At 40.6% G+C, this 19,970-nt stretch overlaps 1 protein-coding gene across 3 annotated transcripts in view; it reads right to left on the reverse strand.

The window, feature by feature from the left end:
- Nucleotides 1-19,132, reverse strand: part of COL12A1 (collagen type XII alpha 1 chain) — a 180,234-nt gene extending 161,102 nt beyond the window's left edge. For 2 of the 3 annotated variants that reach the window (XM_060236191.1, XM_060236199.1), the window contains exons 1-7: nucleotides 19,022-19,132; nucleotides 9,770-9,889; nucleotides 7,217-7,360; nucleotides 5,615-5,674; nucleotides 4,316-4,579; nucleotides 4,002-4,166; nucleotides 552-725 (exon numbers count right to left, since the gene is read on the reverse strand). In XM_060236191.1, the coding sequence (XP_060092174.1) occupies nucleotides 552-725; nucleotides 4,002-4,166; nucleotides 4,316-4,579; nucleotides 5,615-5,674; nucleotides 7,217-7,360; nucleotides 9,770-9,889; nucleotides 19,022-19,097 (1,003 nt within the window). In that variant the 5' untranslated portion in view covers nucleotides 19,098-19,132. The remainder of the gene's footprint in view (nucleotides 1-551; nucleotides 726-4,001; nucleotides 4,167-4,315; nucleotides 4,580-5,614; nucleotides 5,675-7,216; nucleotides 7,361-9,769; nucleotides 9,890-19,021) is intronic. The other variant, XM_060236209.1, reaches the window with a different exon arrangement.
- Nucleotides 19,133-19,970: the final 838 nt, after the last annotated feature.

The raw sequence follows: 19,970 nt of genomic DNA on the forward strand, positions 1-19,970 counted from the left end.
GAAGGCCAGCATGGGGGAGCCACAGCCTCTGTCTGAGCCTTGCCGGATGCAAGTTGCATTGTCTGTGCATGTGCAGACTGTGCTTTTTACTTTGAGGGGAAATGAACCCCCCCCCCATTTTTTTAAGGTTTTAGATTTTTCTGCAAACATGGGGAGTCCTCTATGTCTGAAGAAAATCTGTTTAGCTCCATGCCCCCCCGATGTGCAGATTAAGATATCTACACAAAGGGGGGGGTTGGCTATTAAATATAGAGCTAGGCCTTGTCCAAAGATAACAAGCAACTAGTTCTATGGGAATAAACAAGGCTTTTAATGGTGATTTTTCAATAGTATTTCCCTATCATAGATGATAAACCATTTCTGTAACAAGGTTTCTCATACTGTTTGTGAGGTGTCATTAAGAGCAGCTGCAAAAACCCTTTGAGGCACTTGAATTAGCTCTTTAGATCTATGCCATTAGCCATTGCCTCCCACAGAACAGGTGTCACCACAACAGTGAATACTGGAACAGGAATTCTTTTGAGTTACAATGAAAACTTAAAGTTTCTTACCTTCTTCACCACTAACCAGTTCACCCAATTGTTCATCAACACCTGAGCACACTTGCGAGATTATTTCATTCTGTACATCCACAATGCCATCAAAGTTAGCCACATTAAAAACATGTTTCAGTGAGGGTTGAGAAGCAATTAACTTTAGTTCCTTGGCATCTGCAGCTTTGATTCCTAAAATATTAAAAATATGTGAGACCCAAATAATTACAGACACTATAGATTGCTGCATATCCATATTGTTGAACTTATGGACCTTTTCCAGTTTGGGACCAGCCTCTCCAATGAGTTCAGAGGTGGGAGGAGCAGATGGAAACAAGTTCCTGGCTTAGTTTGGACTTTCCCCATCCACCTCACTTCTCCATCAGGCAGATATATGAGAAACTTCCAAGTGAAACCTCACCAAGGGCCAGACAACTTTCTAAGGAGAGGAGTCCCTTCGTTCTTCATCTGTTCTGCTTAACAGCTGATCAGCACTGTTAGGAGCTTTGCTCATTGCACCAACATCACATGAGAAGGGGATGCTTCCCTGCTCATCTCAGTATCAAAAGAGTTCCCACATATAGCATGTGTGTGTTCTCAAATGCTGACACATACAGAAGAAGCTAGCTGTGTTTCCATTACAGCAGACCTGTATGGTGGATCCAAGTGTATGGAGTGAAGTGCAACTGTAAATAATGAAGACAGATTGCCTCCAGGAGAGCCACAGTTCAGTGGTAGAGTACATGTTTTACATGCAGTGGATCCCAGGCAAATCCATTCTAAATGATCTCAGGGGACAGGTCTGCAACAGACCCTTGCTTGAAATCTTGGAAATACTGCTAGTCCTTACTAGACTGGGTAGACCAATGGTCTGATGCAGGATAAGGAAGTGTAATATATTCAAAGCAGTCTTGTTTAATAAAATGTAATTGGTTAGTTTAAAGCAGTAGGTTGGATCCTACCAAATTTTCCACTTTATTTCACTCAATTCCCCTCCTCACCCCATATGGCTTTTAGTTCCACAGTAGGGATGTGCATTCGGCTCGGCCGAGCCGTATTTACAGCCAAATCAGTGCTGATTCGGCCGCATACGGAATAGCCTGCAGCCGACTTCCATAAGCGCCCATTATACGGCAGCCGAATAGGCTCGCTGTGTAGTTACGAATAGCTATTCGTAAGCACACAGCTGTCAATTCAAAAGGCAGCAATTAGCTTCTGGAGCTTCAAAAGAGCTGCTTTGGCGCCTTTAGTGGCTTCTTCCCGCCTCTGCCTTAACCTCCCTGGGATCAGGGAGGGGGGGAGGGGGAAGAGGAGCCCCAGCAGCCAATCCAAAGCATGCATTTGCAAAATGCATTGCAAATGCATGCTTTGAAGGGCTTTCTAAGGAGTCTTCCCTTCCTGGCTGACTCCTCCATGCTGTGTGTGAGAGATTGTGCAAAGGGCTGGCAGTGGCTGGCTGGCCCTTCGCTTAAGCTGCTGCCTCTCTCACTCAGACTTCCCTGGACTAGAGAAGACAAGGTAAGACACTCTCTTGGGTTCTTGTTTTTATTTATTGTTGGTAAAAGGACTTTTTTAAAAGACTTAAGAGTCCCTTTACTTATCCAGATTTGGGTGGTGGTGGGGTAGCTTATTTGGGGGTTTCTGCTTGGGGAGGGGGCCTGGGGTGGGGGGGGTTTGCCAATTTGCCCATATCTTAATTTAGTGAGAGGACTTTTAAAAGTGCAGTGTCCTTTTACTTCTCCTGATTTGGGTGGCTTGGATTTCTTGGGGTTAGGGTGAAGGGTTTTTTTTGGGGGGGGAGGGGGTGGCAAAGTTCCTGTATTGTTAAAAGTTAATTTTTTACTGTTTTAAAAGTATTCAGTGTTTGATTTGTTGCTGCTGTGCTGTGTTGTGCTGCTGCTGTTACTCTTTTTGTGGTTGGCCAGCTCTCCCCGTGTTGTTTGGGGCAGGGCTGGAGAGCTGGCATCTGGGTTTGCTGCAGCCAGGTCTGCAGAGCAGACCTTGAGCAGATTGTGTTTTGTGTGGCAGTGACGTTGGTAACTGGGTTTATATTGGTGCCAGGCCTGCAGGCCCAGGGTTCATAGATTAGATAGAGGGATGTAGTGCATTTGGGGCCTATAGAGATTCTCTGGTGTGAAGTTAGGTTTGGCTTTGGGTGCCCCTGGAATTGGACCCCCGGTCCAATTTTTTTTTGGCCTTGTGGGTTTTGTGTGAGACAGTGCCCTGAAGCTGCACAGCAGTTTGGGGGGCTCTCCTCAAAACCTCCTGCTCCCCAGAGCCACACTTCCCATGACAATTGCAGTGAGGAAGTGGCTCTAATTGGTTTTTTCTCACCATTGGGAGCAGTGTTCCTTTTGGGGTGCCCACAGATGGGGGCACCCCAAAAGGAACCAGGGGGGTGCCCCCATCTTTTGGGGCCAGGGGGGTTGCATGCTGGGGAGTCCCCTGAAGCTGCCCTGCAGTTTTGGGGCCTCTCCCTCAAACCCCCCTCTGGCCAGAGCCACTTTCCCCACAGCAATTGTAGTGGAGGAAGTGGCTAATTGGGCTTTCCCCATCATTGTTGGCAATGGGCCTTTTGGGGAGCCCAAAGACAGGGACCTCCTGGCCCAATCTTTTTGGGACTTGGGGGGGTTGGAGGGGAGAGTCCCCTGCAGGTCCCCTGCAAATTTGGGGGCTCTCCCTCAAACCCCCTCCCCTCCAGGCGGCTTCAATTATACCCTATTTGCCATTGATTTCAATGGCCCATAGGGTATAATGATGGAATAGGGGCACCCTCTTTGGGTGCCCCTGGAATGGGATCCCCTGGCCCAATCTTCTTGGGACTTGGGAGGGTTGGAGGGGAGAGTCACCTGCAGGTCCCCTGCAAATTTGGGGGCTCTCCCTCAAACCCCCCCCCTCCAGGCAGCTTCAAATATACCCTATTTGCCATTGATTTCAATGGCCCATAGGGTATAATAGGGCCGTATATTCGGTAATAGCCGTGCATCTACCGTATATTCCGAATACGGTATTCAGTAGTGCATGGGGAATCCGAATTTTTTCCCCCCATGTACTTCCGAATCCGTGTAATTCCGAATTTTTTTTTTTGCACATCCCTATTCCACAGTACTATGGATAGCCATTTTGCTATCAAAGCAGATGCAGCTCTCTCTTTGCCAGACAGAAAAGATCGGTACATATTAATGGTTTAAAATATTGCTATTTTGCTTATTGGGACTTTTCCGAGATATTAAGAGGAATCATAATAAAGTTAGTTTGGTGACTGTGTTTTCACTTCTATTATGAAGCATTCAAAATATTAGTGCAGTCAGCAATTTGGCCAAATGTTGGCAAATGCTTTTGAGAAGTAAATCAAATACAAGCAACTAAAATTAGGGGAAAAATGCGTTTTTTATAGCAAGCACAGCACAAAGCTCAAACTTTGGCCTGAGATGCCTAGTAACAATTTTTGCATCAACTTCAACATACCCAAAGAAAATACTTCAACTCCGATATTACGCAGTTCTCTTGCAGGGATTTCTACTTCATCTTGAGACTTTCCATCTGTAATGACAACTGCCACTTTGGGAAAGCCTTTCCGTGCCCCAGAAGATTCAGTGAATGTATTCCTAATCAGATACTCAATAGCTTCACCTACAATTAACAAAATGGGTTATGATTCTCTTGTCCAAAGTTAAGTCAAGATGTATATCAAATTTAATCTTGTAAAATAAAATAAAATGATAAATAAACACAGCAAGCATGCTATTTGTATTATTAAACAGCTAAAAGTCCATCCATACCTGTCATTGTATTGCCTCCTTTGTATGGTATTCCTTTTATCGCCTCAATGAGGTCTCTCTTTTTGAAATACTGATTTAAGTTGAATTCAGTCCTTGTATCAGAACTGTACTGGACAATTCCAACTCTTGTCTTGTCCTCTCCAATGTCAAAAGCCGATACAAGAGTAACAATGAAGTCCAGTATATATTTGAAGTTATTTCTTCCCACGCTCCAAGAGCCATCCACAAGAAAGACTAGATCTGTAACAGCGCTAATGGAACATTCTGGAATATAATTTTTACAAAATTACACCTATGTAACCCAGCAATTAATTATCTCTTTGATGCACAAACATATTACATACAATGAGTTACATCCAAATATGCTCTTTCATGAGCAGAAAGCACTTCCATTCACACAGTGGAAACCCTTGATTTTTACCCAGTTCATATTCAAACTACAGCCTCTCCCCCTCACACACACTGCAATCCATGCAAGAACAGCTTTTGGGGTGTTCTAGGTGTGCAGGAGACAGGGAGAAATAGGGAAAATGCATTCCTCAAGCCCAGTTTCCCATACGGTTCTTTGAAACTAATCTATTGGATATAAATAATACATAATATATAATGTGCCACATTATAATACAAAAGCAAGAGGCAGGATATGGCTATGTAATCTAAAGGCGATTTAGATGTCAACATTTCGTAGTTGGAATTAAGCTCTAAATAGTAAATTTCTGTGAACCAAAATGATTGGCAGGCCTCCTAAATAAAACATTGCTCACCAGGCTAAACAGACCTTTACACCAAGGGATAGATCAAAGACAGGGTAGGGGGAGCAACATGTTTAAGGAGCACAGAGTATGGCAAACAGGAAGATTAAACAACTAGTAGTCAACATAAGAAATGGAAGATATAAGCTGCTACAATGATTAGCACAGGGTGGGCTAGGATATACAATTTCACTGCTCAATTATGACATGCTAAGAAAAAGGCAGGAGAATTGTTATATATCTCTTTATAATTTCCTGCCATAAAGGGTACTTTACACTGTTGCTTTACACTGTTTCTAATTCTAGAGTATGGCAACATCTTGATGATCAGGCCTTTTTTGAGAAGGAACGCACAGGAACTCAGTTCCAGCTGGCTTGGTGTCAGGGTGTGTGTTCTAATATGCAAATGAGTTCCTGCTGGGCTTTTTCTACAAAAAAACCCCTGTACAAAATAATGGTGATGTCAGGGAGTATGGCCTACTATGCAAATGAGTTCCTGCTGGGCTTTTTCTGCAAAAAAAAGCCCTGTTGATGGTACAATACTTACTTTGTAACTGAACCTCATCAGGCTTCTTTTCCCCTGTTGTTATTAAACCACCTGTTTGAACTGGAACAAAAGAAAACATAAGATTAAGGGAAAACTAGAAGGTATTCTATGGACAGATTTCACATAACTTTCTCCCCATTACAGAATGGCATTTGCTATCACTAAACATTCAGTGGGCATCTGTATAACATCATAGCAGCTATCCTACCCAAACAGTCAGAATTTCTGAGTGCATGATAATGGCGGGGGGGACTTCACGGTGGAGAGAAAAGAGCTGACAATATAATTTGGTTGCTACCTTCAAGGAAGCATATGAGGCAATGCCCTTTAGACATATACCTTTAACTTTCAGCATTTTTAAAAAGCAGCCTCTGGGCCCCTTTCAGAAGAAAATAAAAGAGAAAACATGCAAGCAGTTTTTCATCTTATTGGCTCAGGAAGAATGCAGGAAGAAGAGCTGTAAGATGTTGGCTGTTGTCCTGAGTTGATTAACCTCTTATGGATTGAGTTAATTCTCAACTGCCTATCCCATAGCTTCTCCTCCTCCATCCCAACAGGTCTCCTGCTACAGGAAATGGGGAGGGGGAGGATGAAAATCAGAAGTGACAAGGTGGGCTCTCTAGTTTTCTAAGAAAATACTATGACAAAACCATAGAGGCTTCTGTAAATACTAGACTGTCCAAATATACCACTTCCAGTTTTTACCAGAAGTTACGTCAGCGCACTGGCACGACCCCAGAAGAACAGACCCTGCCCTCAGTTCCTCCCAGAGGTTGCTAGCTGTGGCCTTGCAACCCTAATTCCAATGTAGTTTTGACTGCTACTCCAGTGTCTCATGCCCTGCAACATTTTTGACAGAATAATATAGGTACACAAGTTAAATCAACAGGCTTATAGAATGATTACAAGCACAGCATTTTTCTCTGGTGAAAGGGAGAGAAGAGAGATTGGATTTGTACTCTGCCCTTTACTACCCAAAGGAGTATCAGAGTAGCTTACAATCACCTTTCCCTTCCCCTCCTGACAAAAGATACCCTGTGAGGTAGGTGGACTTGAGAGAGCTCTGGCAGAAGCTGCTCTTGAGGAACAACTCTGTGAGAACTTGTCGCTAACTCAAGGTCACATCAGCAGGTGCATGTGGAGGAGTGAGGAATCAAACCCAGTTCTTCCAGATAAGAGTCCACACACTTAACCACTACACCAAACTGGCTCTCAGTTAAGTGTCATACTACAGAAAAATTGGCTTGGATCTTGTGGTAAATTTCTACTAACTATCAGTATAACAGGACTTTCTTGATACTCCCCTCCCACTGTAGTCCAAACTGCTCCCTTAAATGCTACTCCTGGGTGCCAGAGGACCCTCAGAAACAGCAAAAATTGGTAATAATCACCTTGCCTTCTGTTATTAGAAATTCACCACAAGATCCAAGCTATTCTGCTCACAGGTCCTAAAAGTATATTTTTTGTATTTCCAGTGTTTTAAATGTATATATAAAGTGGTTTTGTTTTGAAGTGCATAGAAAAAAAAGTTTAGTCAGATAATGCTAGATTGGTTGAGTAACACTTGATTTATTGAAGTCTTGATTTATCATGTGAACTTACTTGTAAGTTGACCAGAGATAGATAAACTCTCTTCTGAATCATCATATGAACTTATTGTAACAAGATATTCAGTGTCAGGTAGAAGATCTCTTAATATAGTTTGAGTAGTGCTAGGTGCTAGGGTAAATTCTCTAGTAGGTCCATCTGCAAATCAACATACATAGAATAACTGCATTAAACAGAACTTCTAATGATACTAGGGTTAATTTAAGCACAGTCAAAAGACATCATCAACGTCATTATTATGCATTGTGTGTAGTATAGCCAGGAAATCCTAAGATAGTTTGGCAGCCAGAAGTTCTAGTTGTTTTAGTATTATGCACCACTGCATCATGCCCCTGGCATTTCTTGGAAGTCACCCTTCAAATACTAGTCAGGTCAACCTTACTTAGTTTCCAGGATCTGATGAGATCAGGGTAGCCTGGGCTACTCAGGTCAGGGCTAGTAAAAAGACTTATTTGTCTACATGCCATGAAAGACTTTTGAAGCCTCAAAGTCATCTTTTTTTTAAAAAAACAGATAGTTCAAACCACACAAGCTGGAGCCTCAAGTAACAATAAGTGGCTCGTTCAACCTGATGTCTCAGTATGGCTGTGTGGCCAGTTATGGCCCTTCTGTCTACCTGAGACCTGGCAGCCCTGACGTCACAGAGAGACTGAAAGTTCTAGTCCTGCTAAGAAGGGACATGCTTCATGAACAGCTTACTAAAAAGTAAACTGCAATTGTACTGTCTACAGACTAAGAGCTGTTGAACAACTTCTTGATGCCAGCAGTTCAGCCACTGGGCACAGGCAGAGATCAATAGCACTATGCAGTAGTATTTGTTGTATGATTTGTGTGTATTCATTATATTTGGAGAGAAAAGGGACTTTGTGTGGAAAGTTAAGCTCCCTGTTCCCAAGACTGCAGCCTGAATCAGTAGACCTCCCTTGTGGCTGATTTTCAAAGCTTAATTATTGACGTGAACACCCACACATGAACACATGAAACTGCCTTATATTGAATCAGACCCTTGGTCCATCAAGGTCAGTATTGTCTACTCAGACTGGCAGAGACTCTCCTTTACATTACCTACTCCCTGGTCCTTCTTAACTGGAAATGAGAGGGATTGAACTTGGGACCTTTTGCATGCCAAGCAGAGGATCTACCACTGAGCCCCAGCCTCTTCCTCAACTTCACAGGTAGTTTACATTTCACATTTTATTGCAGGTAATCTTAATGTTCTGTATGCTGAAGAAATGTCAGTTCCTTCATACACCACTAAACTATCAGATATAATTTAAGACAAATTAAAGATGACCCTAGTATCTATTCTCAAACTGCTTTTGAATATACAAAAAAAAATGTAATTGAACAAAACTGCTAATTGTTATGAAAAAAACAGCTGTTAATTATTATTTATTATTGCCAAAACACTTGGCAACAAGTTGGATACTGTATAGAGGTAGATCAAGATGGGTAGCTGTGTTAGTCTATCTGAAGAAGTGAGCAGTTATAAGGTTATAAGGAAACCCTGTGAAATATCTTAAAGAATTTGTTGACCACAGCAAGAATACTGTTGGAACAGTAATGGAAGCAGAAAGGTCTATGTGGTGTTGGGAAGCTGGAAAGGGGAGTGGTGTCTTTAAGATGTGAATGAGGGAGCCCAGCTGAGGCAATAAGCTGCTAGTTTGGGTATGGCCAGAAGGACACCAGTTGGGGAGAGGGTGGCTGCTAGGGGCTGGAGCCACTAAGTCTGCGGAGGGTGTGCCTCTAAAGTGGAAAAGCCAAAAGAGTGGTAGGGTTGAGGGCACCACCCACAACATCCAGGGGCAAGGCCAGTGCTAGGGAAAGATTTAAGGACAACTGCATTTAAGAGTTGGGCAGTGGAAGACCTAGCAAGAGATGCATGGCTGGGAGTCAGGTATCTACACTAGTGCAGGACAGGTGAGGAGTTAAAGGCAGTTGGGTCAAGGGAGTGCTGCAACTGCCCTGGGAAAGCCCTGTAGTCTCTGAGGTTATTGAACAAAGTTTGTTGCTGCAAATCTGATTTGTATACATGGTGAATGTCAGCAAGGGATGGAAGGTCATCCTTGCTCAAAGGCTGCACAAGCTGGGCAAGTGAACCTGGAACAAGAACTGGAGGCCTTAAATTGATATTTGGTTATGGAAAGTAAGGTCCATGATACTAGTGCATATACCTTACTGCATATAAGCATCTATAGAGAGAAAACAATATATGTAGAATGTTTACATTCAATGGTGATGACCTTTCATTATATATTGGAATAAGAACAATGCTATAGAATTTGTCCAAAAAAAGTGCTCCAATATGTTTAATATACAAATTTTTTTTCACAGTAATATGGATGTATATATTATTTTGGATGTAAATAATGAGCTAAAGATTTTTTATGAGGAGATTTGCAAAAATTTTATATTTTCTACTTGTATCTTGTATACTTTTGATATAATTGACAATTTGCATTCTTCCTTTCCCACAACAACATTATCATAATTTTGCTATTTTCTAAAGCTCCCCCTCACTTTTTTTAAAAGAATGTTGAATCTTACCGGTTGTTGCAGGTGTCACTGTTATCCTGTAACCTTCTATTGCATCAGGAGGCCTATTCCATGACATTTGAACAGTACGCTCATCTATAATTTTAAAACTCAAGTCTGATGGTGGATTAACTGCAAAAGATTTATATCAAATAATATTATTTTAAAAAGTTGTCCAAACAGCTCTCAAATTAATGTTTAAAAGATGTAAAGCAAAGCTTGCTAAGATATATATGTCTTTGCATAAATTTGTTTCCAACACATAGAAAGATATGTTGTTGGCAAAAAGAGGATACAGGATGATGGACTATGACAAAACACATCAAAGAGAATACACATTACAGACAACAGAACATTTGTTTCTTGAATTGCCAAGTCATTCAAGAATGGCCAGCAAAATCAAGCACGATAGAAAACACATTTGGATACATGTACAATGAGTTCACAGATAATAACCACATATGCAAACATTTCACATAACAATTAAAAGAATGTTTTTTTAACATGCTGGGTGCAATTCATAAAGCATGCCAAATCACAACCTGCTTACAACACCATGAGATCATTTAACAATAACATAATACCTCTTATAATGAGACATCAAAGAATTAATAAATCATTTTAAGTTTCTCTCTGCACATTTGTATTTCATTGAAACTTGTTTTTTGAAAGCTTGGCAGAGAAAAAGAGAAATGTATATTTTGAGAGTGCAATAAAGCTTTGTGCATTTTAGAGCTCAATTTATGCCATACATATATATATATATGTAGATATTCTTGGAGCTTAACCCCTTAGATCTAAAAAGTCACCAAAGTTGTTTACCTTGCATGTTTGTGTATATATATTGTATAGACATACATACACATAATTGGGAACAAAGGGGTTAACAAATTATAAATTATTTTCTTACAGCTAAACTTCAATATAAAACTTTGTAAAACCAAGTTTTCTGGCTGCTTACACCTCTTTGCTATAGTATTTATAAGGTGTAAACTACCATTTGTCTATCAGTGTTCCCTTTGCAGCAGGTGTACCCATACTAAGGAATGGCATTTTAACATAAAATGCCAGTATGGTGTTTATACAACAATGGTTAATTATGGAAAGACAACATTGACACATATTTATAGACATTTATTTATAGAAGGCATAGGAGAAAAAAAAAAAGGAAGAAGGCACCAGTGGTCCAAACAAATGACTGCAAATAACTTTGTGGGAACTGGTGAGAAGATGAACTGAACAGTACAGAAAGGAATAGCTCACATATGCTCTTTTGCAGCATCATGCATGTATGTATATGAAAAGTCTATTATTTGATTATTCTTGTTCTGTTTAGCTGTCCACAATGGACAAAAGCCTCCATGTACAAGGATCATTACACAAAGACGTTTCATAATAATATTTTATAATGATATTCTTGTATTAAACTTCATGCTGATTCATGCAGTTACTGATTCACTGTCAGTGCATGGTAGGCGTACTACAAATAACTATTTTAAACAGGTCTAACCAAGGCACATAAGATTCAGCCATACTCTCTTTAAGATTTCAGATTTTTTGGCAAGCATTGTGTATGAGCCATATCTTGCAGTTTTCTTGGAAGATGCCCATTTATGCTTAATTTAATCATCATCTCAAGCATGTTTATTCAGCAGTCAGTCCTAAATTTGATGGGTCTTACTCTTGGATAAGTGTGCACAGGATTGCATTTTTAGGATTGCATCTAAATAATGGTGTTGGGTTCAAGTGTCTCCTTCTGTTCATAGAAGACACCTTCTATGAGCCTAAGGACTTCCTTTATATCAACAAAAGATAATCCTTTAATCCAGCTCCATAGTTGGTTCCAGGGCTTTTTAAGTAGAAAAAGCCCAGCAGGAACTCATTTGCATATTAGGCCACACCTCCTGATGTTACCATTGTTTAACTTAGGGCTTTTTGTAGAAAAAGCCCAAAAGGGGTTCATTTACATATTAGGCCACACCCACTGACACTAAGCTAGGTGGAACTGCGTTCCTGTGTGTTGCTGCTCAAAAAAAGCCCTGAACTTGGTTCCAATTTATTGTCCTTTTCAAAAATACCATTAACATAAGATTGAACCTCTTGAGAAATCAATAGCAAACTGTTAACTATGTCTAGAGAGGTAACCCACTCATCACATACTCTACTGCAGTAGTTCAATTCACTTTTTTTTGCATCTGACCCAACTTTATATTGCTTTTGTCTAGGGGTGGAATTCTAGCAGGAGCTCCTTTGCATATTAGGCCACACACCCCTGATGTAGCTAATCTTCCAAGAGTTTACAAGGCTCGTTTTTGTAAGCTCTTGGAGGATTGGCTAATATGCAAAGGAGCTCCTGCTAGAATTCCACCCCTGCTTTTGTCCAATCCAAATACCTTTTATATCCTCATGCTATCTAATCATATTGGCCATAGGTTCTACAGTTAATGTAAATAATATGGGAGATATTCATCTTGGTGGGGGGTTTTTTGTTAAATCAAATGGCTCCACAGCGGTGTGCACTGTGAGTGATTTGCTTCTTGAGATTATTAATTATATACTTATACTTTAATTTGGTATATGTTTAAATGTGAGACTTGAGAACTTGAATAAATGTTGTGTGTTTTAATGTATGGTCATTTCCAATGAAAATAGAATAATATGGCTTTGCGCTATTGCTAGAATGGGTATACTAGTGCTAGAATAAATGTTATTTTTTCCTATCGTCCATACACAGGCAGTGAGATTAGAATATTAAATTACATGCATAATTGACTCCTCATTCTGTTTATGGAAATTACACTTTTGCAGATGAAATGGAAGCAGAATATACTATCAAAATCATGCAACAGATGTTAATATCAGCACGCTAGCATTTAAAAGAATACCATTATAAAATATTGTTTCCAAAGCAATGGCTCAGGACAAATTTAATGCAAAGGCAGAGACAACTGACCTGAGCATGCTCTTTTTAAAAAAATAATTAAACAGTACATGGGAAAAAAGAGCACCACCAACCTTGAAGGTAAATTGACCTGAAGCAGCAGAGGTCTTAGGCTGTAACTGCTGGAGGACAGCAGCAGCCCACCTTGTTGATTTCCAAATGGCTGGATTCCAGATAAACTGAAAAAACTAACTGTGAGGAAAAGGCTTTAACATCTTAAAGGACTTTAATCTAGTACTTTATGAAGACTCAGACATGGCACTTGGCAGTTTTAAAAACACAGCATGAAAGTCACTTTCAACTCCCATACTCCCATCCAAGCCCACTGGAAATGCATTTGAGGATGCTAAATGTGAGTGACTTCACCAATGATTACTAGGTCATATCAAACAGATTTTTGAGACAAAAGATAAAGACTTTTCAACCTTAAGACTTGCCAAAGGATCCAGAGGTTACTGGTTTGCCACAAAAGGGCAGGCTTGAATCCTGTGGCCAGCATTTAAAGAATCATGTTTCATAAACCCAAAGGGACTTTGGGCTTGTATTTCTGCAACAGCAGTCTTCTATGAACACCACTTTGAAATAAGTTCTAAAGCAGTTTATGATTTGACATAGTGGTCTGCTGTTGAAACGGGGGGGGGGGGGGATGCTAATAGGTTTCCATACATTTTTCTTAAGTCAAAAGAAGGAGCCCGGGGGGGGGGGGGTTGGAGGGTGTTGTTTTTTAAGTTTCCAAATGTTCTTAACTGGCCAATGCCATTCAGACTGCTGTAGTGCAAGTCAAGAGTAGGAATGTTAATTATGGGTTGGAGCCAACCAATCACATACAAAGCAAATTTGTGGAGAGGAACTTTATCTCTTTCTCCATCCCAGGGGCGATTTCTGCCAAGTCTTGCTTCAGCCCTTTATATCATGTCATTCCAAAGGACCTCTCAACCCCAAGGAGTAATTCCTGAGGAAGTGAAGGGGGCTGATGCAGAGGGTGCAATTCCCTTTCTATGACCACATTCCATTTGACACATGGTTGTATTCTACCCTAAATTAACAAAAATTATCATTTTAATTCTGCATCAGAAATCAGAATGTTGTTTTCATTCAGTATCAAAATTGATATTGCATTGGAAAGTTAGGAAAAATTCCCATCTTAATTAATATTGGAACAATGGCAATACTTCCAGTATTGAGTGAAAGTTATAATGATGCCCTTTCCAAATTTTTTTGAAGTGCCTGCAGGCAAAAGGAGCAGACAGGGAGAGAAAGAATATCCCTGATTGCCCAGTGCTTTAAACTTTGAAGGGTTATTTTTCTGGGGGCAATAAATCTGACCCACTACCCATAAAACAGCAGCCCTTGAAACTTTAAACTATATGCCACCTACATAACACAAGAAAGGCCTCCTGACTAGGGATGGGCATGAATCAAAGTACAATTCGCAGTTCATGCCTAAAATAGCCAAATTGTGGTTCATTCTGAATCAATTTGGGTACTCACACTATGCACAACTTGCAAAACGAAGCAGCTAATTTTTGGGGCGGTTTGTCTGTGTCGTTATAGGCAGAGGATCCTCCTCGCATGCAGTGACATGCCCAGCATGATGATGTCACTTGGAAGTGACACTATTGCACTAGACACATCGCCCTGGCAAATGTGCCCAGCGCAATATCGTCACCTGCAGGTGATGCCATCATGCCAAGTACATTTGTGGTGCACTGGAACTTTCTAGGCCTCTCGAACCAAACAAACCAATGAACCATAATTCGTTCAGAAAATAAAAAAACCCACAAAATGAAATGAACCACCGATTTGGGCAAACCAATCAACCACAAAACTAAATGAACCACCATTTTCATGTTCCACGCCCATCCCTACTCCTGATCCAATTACTGATATTTATTGGGAGTGAAATATTGGAATGAGAAATATCAGGAGTGCCTCTCATGGTATCAGATATTACCAATTAAATCCAATACTTGATATGTTGAGCATTTTATGGAGTCAGCAATATCCAGTCTCACATCCCTAATATTATCTCTCCCACTAAAATGAATATGATATGTAGCCACTGTATATCCAGTTCACGTGGCTTTTTGCACATTAAACAGTTAGGATGAGGACCACAATCTTTTAATGCTTCAGGTTTGTGATAATAACTTGAGCATCAGTTCAATAAAATAAATGAAAATATAATAGCAATGTTGTGGGTCACACAATTTTCTTGGTTAAGTGTCATTGCAACTATAAGATGAGACAGGAACAGAATCGATAAAGAACATTGAGCCAAATTTATCAGCCACTAGAAATATAGTGACTCAGAGCCTTTGCTCTCTGTGTGCCTTAGGCCATTTATAGGGACTGTCCTCCACTGCAGAGTATGTTGCCTCTCAAGCAAGGCACTTCCACTTGTGCAAGACCAACACTTTTCAAGGAGTCCCCAAAGTTCCTAGTACCAGAAGAACACATTACACTGCAGACGATCACCTCTGCAATGGTGGAAGAGAGGAGCACATGGCGCAAAGGTGCAGATTATGTTCACTGTTATTTTAATCCTAGTCCATTTTAATATTTAGGTAAAAACTGAAGGGCTTGTTTACTGTTTATTTAATAACAGACCATCTCGCATTTTAACTGAATCATTAAAAGCAGTCTCCACTACTTTCACAGACTACAGAGTTCTATCCTGTCCAGTACCATGGGAGTGTGCTAGTGAAGGTACATCTTTCCCTTCCTCTAGCAGCCACTTGTGAACCCCAAAAAGGGATACCAGAGGTTTGCACAGTCATGCAAAATGGACAGCTGTAGTGAGAATGCAGGAGAAATCTTGCAACAGTGGAGCCTTCTTGCACTAGTGGAAAGAATGCAGAGGATTCAACCCATAGAACATGAATTTTAGCATTTATGCCCACTGTTAAATTGTGGTACACTTTTCATAGTCCCAAGGGCACTATACTCAGAACTCCTGCATGTGAAACCTTATGCATTCACTTCAGTAAAGGAGATAATTCTGCTGAAGCCAACCCTTTTGCCATGTGAAGTTGTCCCCTCCACTGAAATGAACAGAGAAACTCTTAGTGGTTGGGGAACTTCACTAGTGCTTCAGAACTGTGTCACCTGCAAAGGATTGTTATACAGAATTGTTGGTGTGCTCAGCTATAGAAACCCATACTGAATAAAATCTTCAGAACCTCTTCTAAAACACTGAAACAGACACCAGCTTCCCATGATACCTGACAGTCTTAAACTGAAGTCCTATTGATACAATGTATTGGGATACTAAGCATTTCAACTACAAGGTGGAATAATATCAAATCAGTATTCCAACCACTTTTAAAATAAATTACAGTTCTTGAGATTTCTGGAGTGTGCCTCCATTATTTATTTCTAATGGTATTATACCAGATTAATGATCATTGTTTGCCTAAAAGGAGTCCAGTACCACCTTGGAGACTAGCAAATTTTTGGGGGTATAGGCATTTAAGAGTCAATGCTCCCTACATCAGAGACGAGTTGGAAAGAAGACCTCTCAGATTCGGAGATCTCCATTCCAACTTGTATCTGACAAAAGGAGCTTTGATTCTCAAAAGCCTATACCCCAAAAATCTTGCTAGTCTCTAAGGAGCTACTGGATTTGAACCTAGCTGTTGTACTGCAGACTTACATGGCTACCCTCTGAGACTAGTTTCCCTAAAGAATCCTAGGAATGGTAGGTTTAATGAGGCTGTTGAGAACTCTATTGGATGTACTAGCAATTCACAGAATTGCCACTCCCAAAGTTCCCTTGGAGAAGGAATGATTATATATAGAGTGTGGATAAAATGGAGAGTGAAATTTCAAAATATCTATGGTATTTGCAAGATTACAAACATATAGACTGAATCCTCGCTAGCAGTCACTCCACCCCCAGGCTTCTGCTTTCTTCAGATCAAGTGATCGATTCCCCACAAGTTGCTGCACAGTCACATTTTGATCCGCAGGTCCCCCCACACAGCTTCTGAATCTCAAAAAAAAAAAAAAACAGAGCAGGAAGCTTTGCGGAAAACTGGAGGGAGTCGTAGATCAAAATGCACCTGTGAAGCAACGGGTGGGGAATTGATCGCTTGATCAGAGGAAAGCAGCCTGTAATAAAAGTAGAAGGTAAAAAGCTCTAAGAACTGACATTCTAGATTCCAAAAATGGAAAAGCAAACAAAAACCCTCTGGAGCACTCTGCTTGACTTAAGAGACTATTCTGTGGTTAGTGCTATAAGAACTGTGGCCTTGAGTTATAACCAGAAGTAATAACAGGTCAGGCGTTTGCGGTCATATGTGGACTGGAATTTTGGTTTGTGTTTCCACACTTTCTGTTAAATCATAGCATTCTCCTGAACAGATTTCCAGAACCTTAACAGCAGTTTATACAATAAACAAATAAACATTACCCGCATACATACTTGACATAAATCCATCAGCGTAGTATACGATCCTCCCAAGCTGCACACATTCATTTGCACTCTTGAATGCTGTGTCCAGTCCATGCTGCTAAGTCCACAAGTCAGAGTGTTTCTTCTTTACTTTGTCTCTTCAGCTTTAGACAGAACACTGCTATGGAGCCTGAGACTCCAGCAGTATCTCCAGCAACAGATTCACAGAATCTGGCCAGAGGTGTCAATGACACTTCAAGAGACAAAGGGATGTCTTGAAACATGCTCTTAGGAGACAGCATTTGCACTGTGTACCAGATTCACAAATACAATGCACAGAAACTATTCGATAACCTTCCCCAGATTTTTTGTACTTCTTTGCTGAAACTCTGCCTATGGACCTGCCAAGACACAGGGAAAAGGCTGTATAAGGAAGCAAAGGTTTGCTTATGTAGGTTCCACTTCAGTTAGCCTTCTCCTGAGCTTTTAAAAGTTCTCTGTCCTCAATGGACAACTGAACTGAGCTGAGCTGTCAACTGACATGCTTTGTGTCAGTGTGCTTTGTTTGAATGACAAGGTTTGACACAGTTTCTGATAGAAGGTACCACAGTGATCTGCATGCCATTAATGCTGAGGGATATAAAGTATATCTATTTCCAAAAATTCTCTTCAACATTTTGCAGTCAAAGACAAGGCCAGTTCATGGAACATTCTCCTGTCTGGTTACAAAGGCACTAATTATCTGTTATGTTTTACAAGTGTCCACCATGGGGACTTTCAGTCAAGCTTCACCTGCAAGTTCCTCTGTGGGAACTCATTTCTCAAGTACACAGAGCTCTGGTTCAGAATGGGGCCATGATATTGGGAAGGGGGGAGATTCCATAAAATAGCAAATTGTAATCTAGGCTATGTAAAAAAAAAGATACATCCAGCTGTGGGAATCTGAGGGAATTTCACCATAGGAAAAATACGGCTGTTCAAAGTGATCCTCAAAACAACATGAGTCAAAAACTAATACCACAATTTCAGCATCCAGCCTCTTAAACACATTTGCACATATATTTAAACACAAGGTAAAAACCCACATTAAAATAGATACTGGGATGCCTGATGCTCTCCGAGATGCTTTTTACAACTATATACAGCATCAGGAAGAGTGCCCCCCCTGAAATGTGTAAATACAAAATTTACTACTCCAAGAGTGAAGAAGATACTGGTGCCAATGTGAGAAAAAAAGGAAATTACACTTTAATTCTCTCTCTTCCGTCTCAGATATTCCAAACAAAAGTGTAGACAGTTGAGGCTTCAATCCCCAGGGCCTGTTCTAAAAACAGCAGCTATCAATTGCTCTTTCCCTTGTCCCTCATAACTGACTCATCAGAAAAGCTACTACTACCACCCCAATGCCAAATAAAACACATATACAGCTGGATACTGTTGGATACTTTTATTTTATGTTTTTAAAAACCAACACACACACACTTGCATGTCTATTATGTGTTTACTGTACAAAGCAAAGCAATTAAGCATCAGGAGGACATGTGCAAATGCTGCAGGGTTTCTCCTATTTATAAACAAGAGATTTCAAGTTTGCACAGGCGTCTTTTCTTGCTCCCTGAGCAATCAGCCTGGGGGGATGAGGAGAGAAAGAAAAAGAGAGAACATGGGAGTGTACAGCCCAGCCTCCCATTTGCAAGGAACACACAGAGTGGACAGCACACCAGAAATATACCAGAGAAGAGGAAGGAGAGGGTACAGCTATAGCTGTCCTGCTAAACAGCTGGCTCTCTGAAATAAACAAAACACAGAAAGGAAAGCAGAAACAGGAATAAGGCAAAGCAGTTACACTCAGGGAGAAATTGTTTGGGTTTGCATCAAACTAATTCTGCACCATCACTTTCAGCGAGTAAAGGAATAAATTATTTACCTTCAGCCTCTATCGAGCAGAGGAGAAGAGCTGTGCACAGAGCAGCAATTGCTGCTGCAAAGAGCCTGGTCTTCATTTTTGTCCGTTTGGATCACAACCACATGAATGAATCTATGGCAATTAAAAGAAAAAAGGGGTGGAAGAGAAAATCAAAAAGTGGGTGGAAAAGAAAGTCAGGCTCTGGTCATTTTGAGAAAGTCAGGCTCTGGTCATTTTGTTTCCCCAAACCCATCCTTCCTCCAAGATCCACAAAATCCACAGGAGCAAGTTAGAGCCCCCAGGCTCTGATACTCAAGAACTGCCTTTACAGAGTAACATAACAAACAGATGTGTCTGTGAACAGATAGCTACTGTCAACTACTGGGATCTGTCAACTACAATGTTGTTTTTGCATTGCCCTTTTCTTCCATCAGGAATTGAGGAACCCTAAAAACCTAACCTTAAATAATTTGGGCAAAATTGGGGGCACATTTTATTGTGTTTTAGTTATTAGTTATTGGGAATCTTGCCTTTCTTAATTTCATTGCTACCATTCGTAGGTTATGTTTTTCCTATTTTAAACGGTACCAAACAACCTTCCACATGCACTTTCCCACACCCCACATACCTGTTTTCCAGGAACATAAAAACTGCCTTGCATATGCAAAGCAAATTTCTAATGCTGTTAAAAGAAAATACCTTAATTACTTTTTACCAATTTTCTTCCTAAAAGTGAATGATTTGTTTATTTTCCTCTTTTTTAGGAATTTGATCAACTCCCTTTTGATCAAATAAAAATCCAAAGAGATGATGGGCAGGAAAATAGATTCTGCAGAATTTTGTTCTGTGGCTGCTCAGAGGAAGCCAATCTCTTCCCAAACTTTCCTGTCCTCTTGCTACAGTGCCACCCAGTGGTGTGTAAAATCAAACTGCAAGGGCTGACGTTACCAATGGGTGTATCAAATGCGAG

The sequence above is a fragment of the Heteronotia binoei genome, chromosome 1, assembly GCF_032191835.1.
Source record: "Heteronotia binoei isolate CCM8104 ecotype False Entrance Well chromosome 1, APGP_CSIRO_Hbin_v1, whole genome shotgun sequence".
In the NCBI taxonomy this organism is placed as follows: Eukaryota; Metazoa; Chordata; class Lepidosauria; order Squamata; family Gekkonidae; genus Heteronotia; species Heteronotia binoei.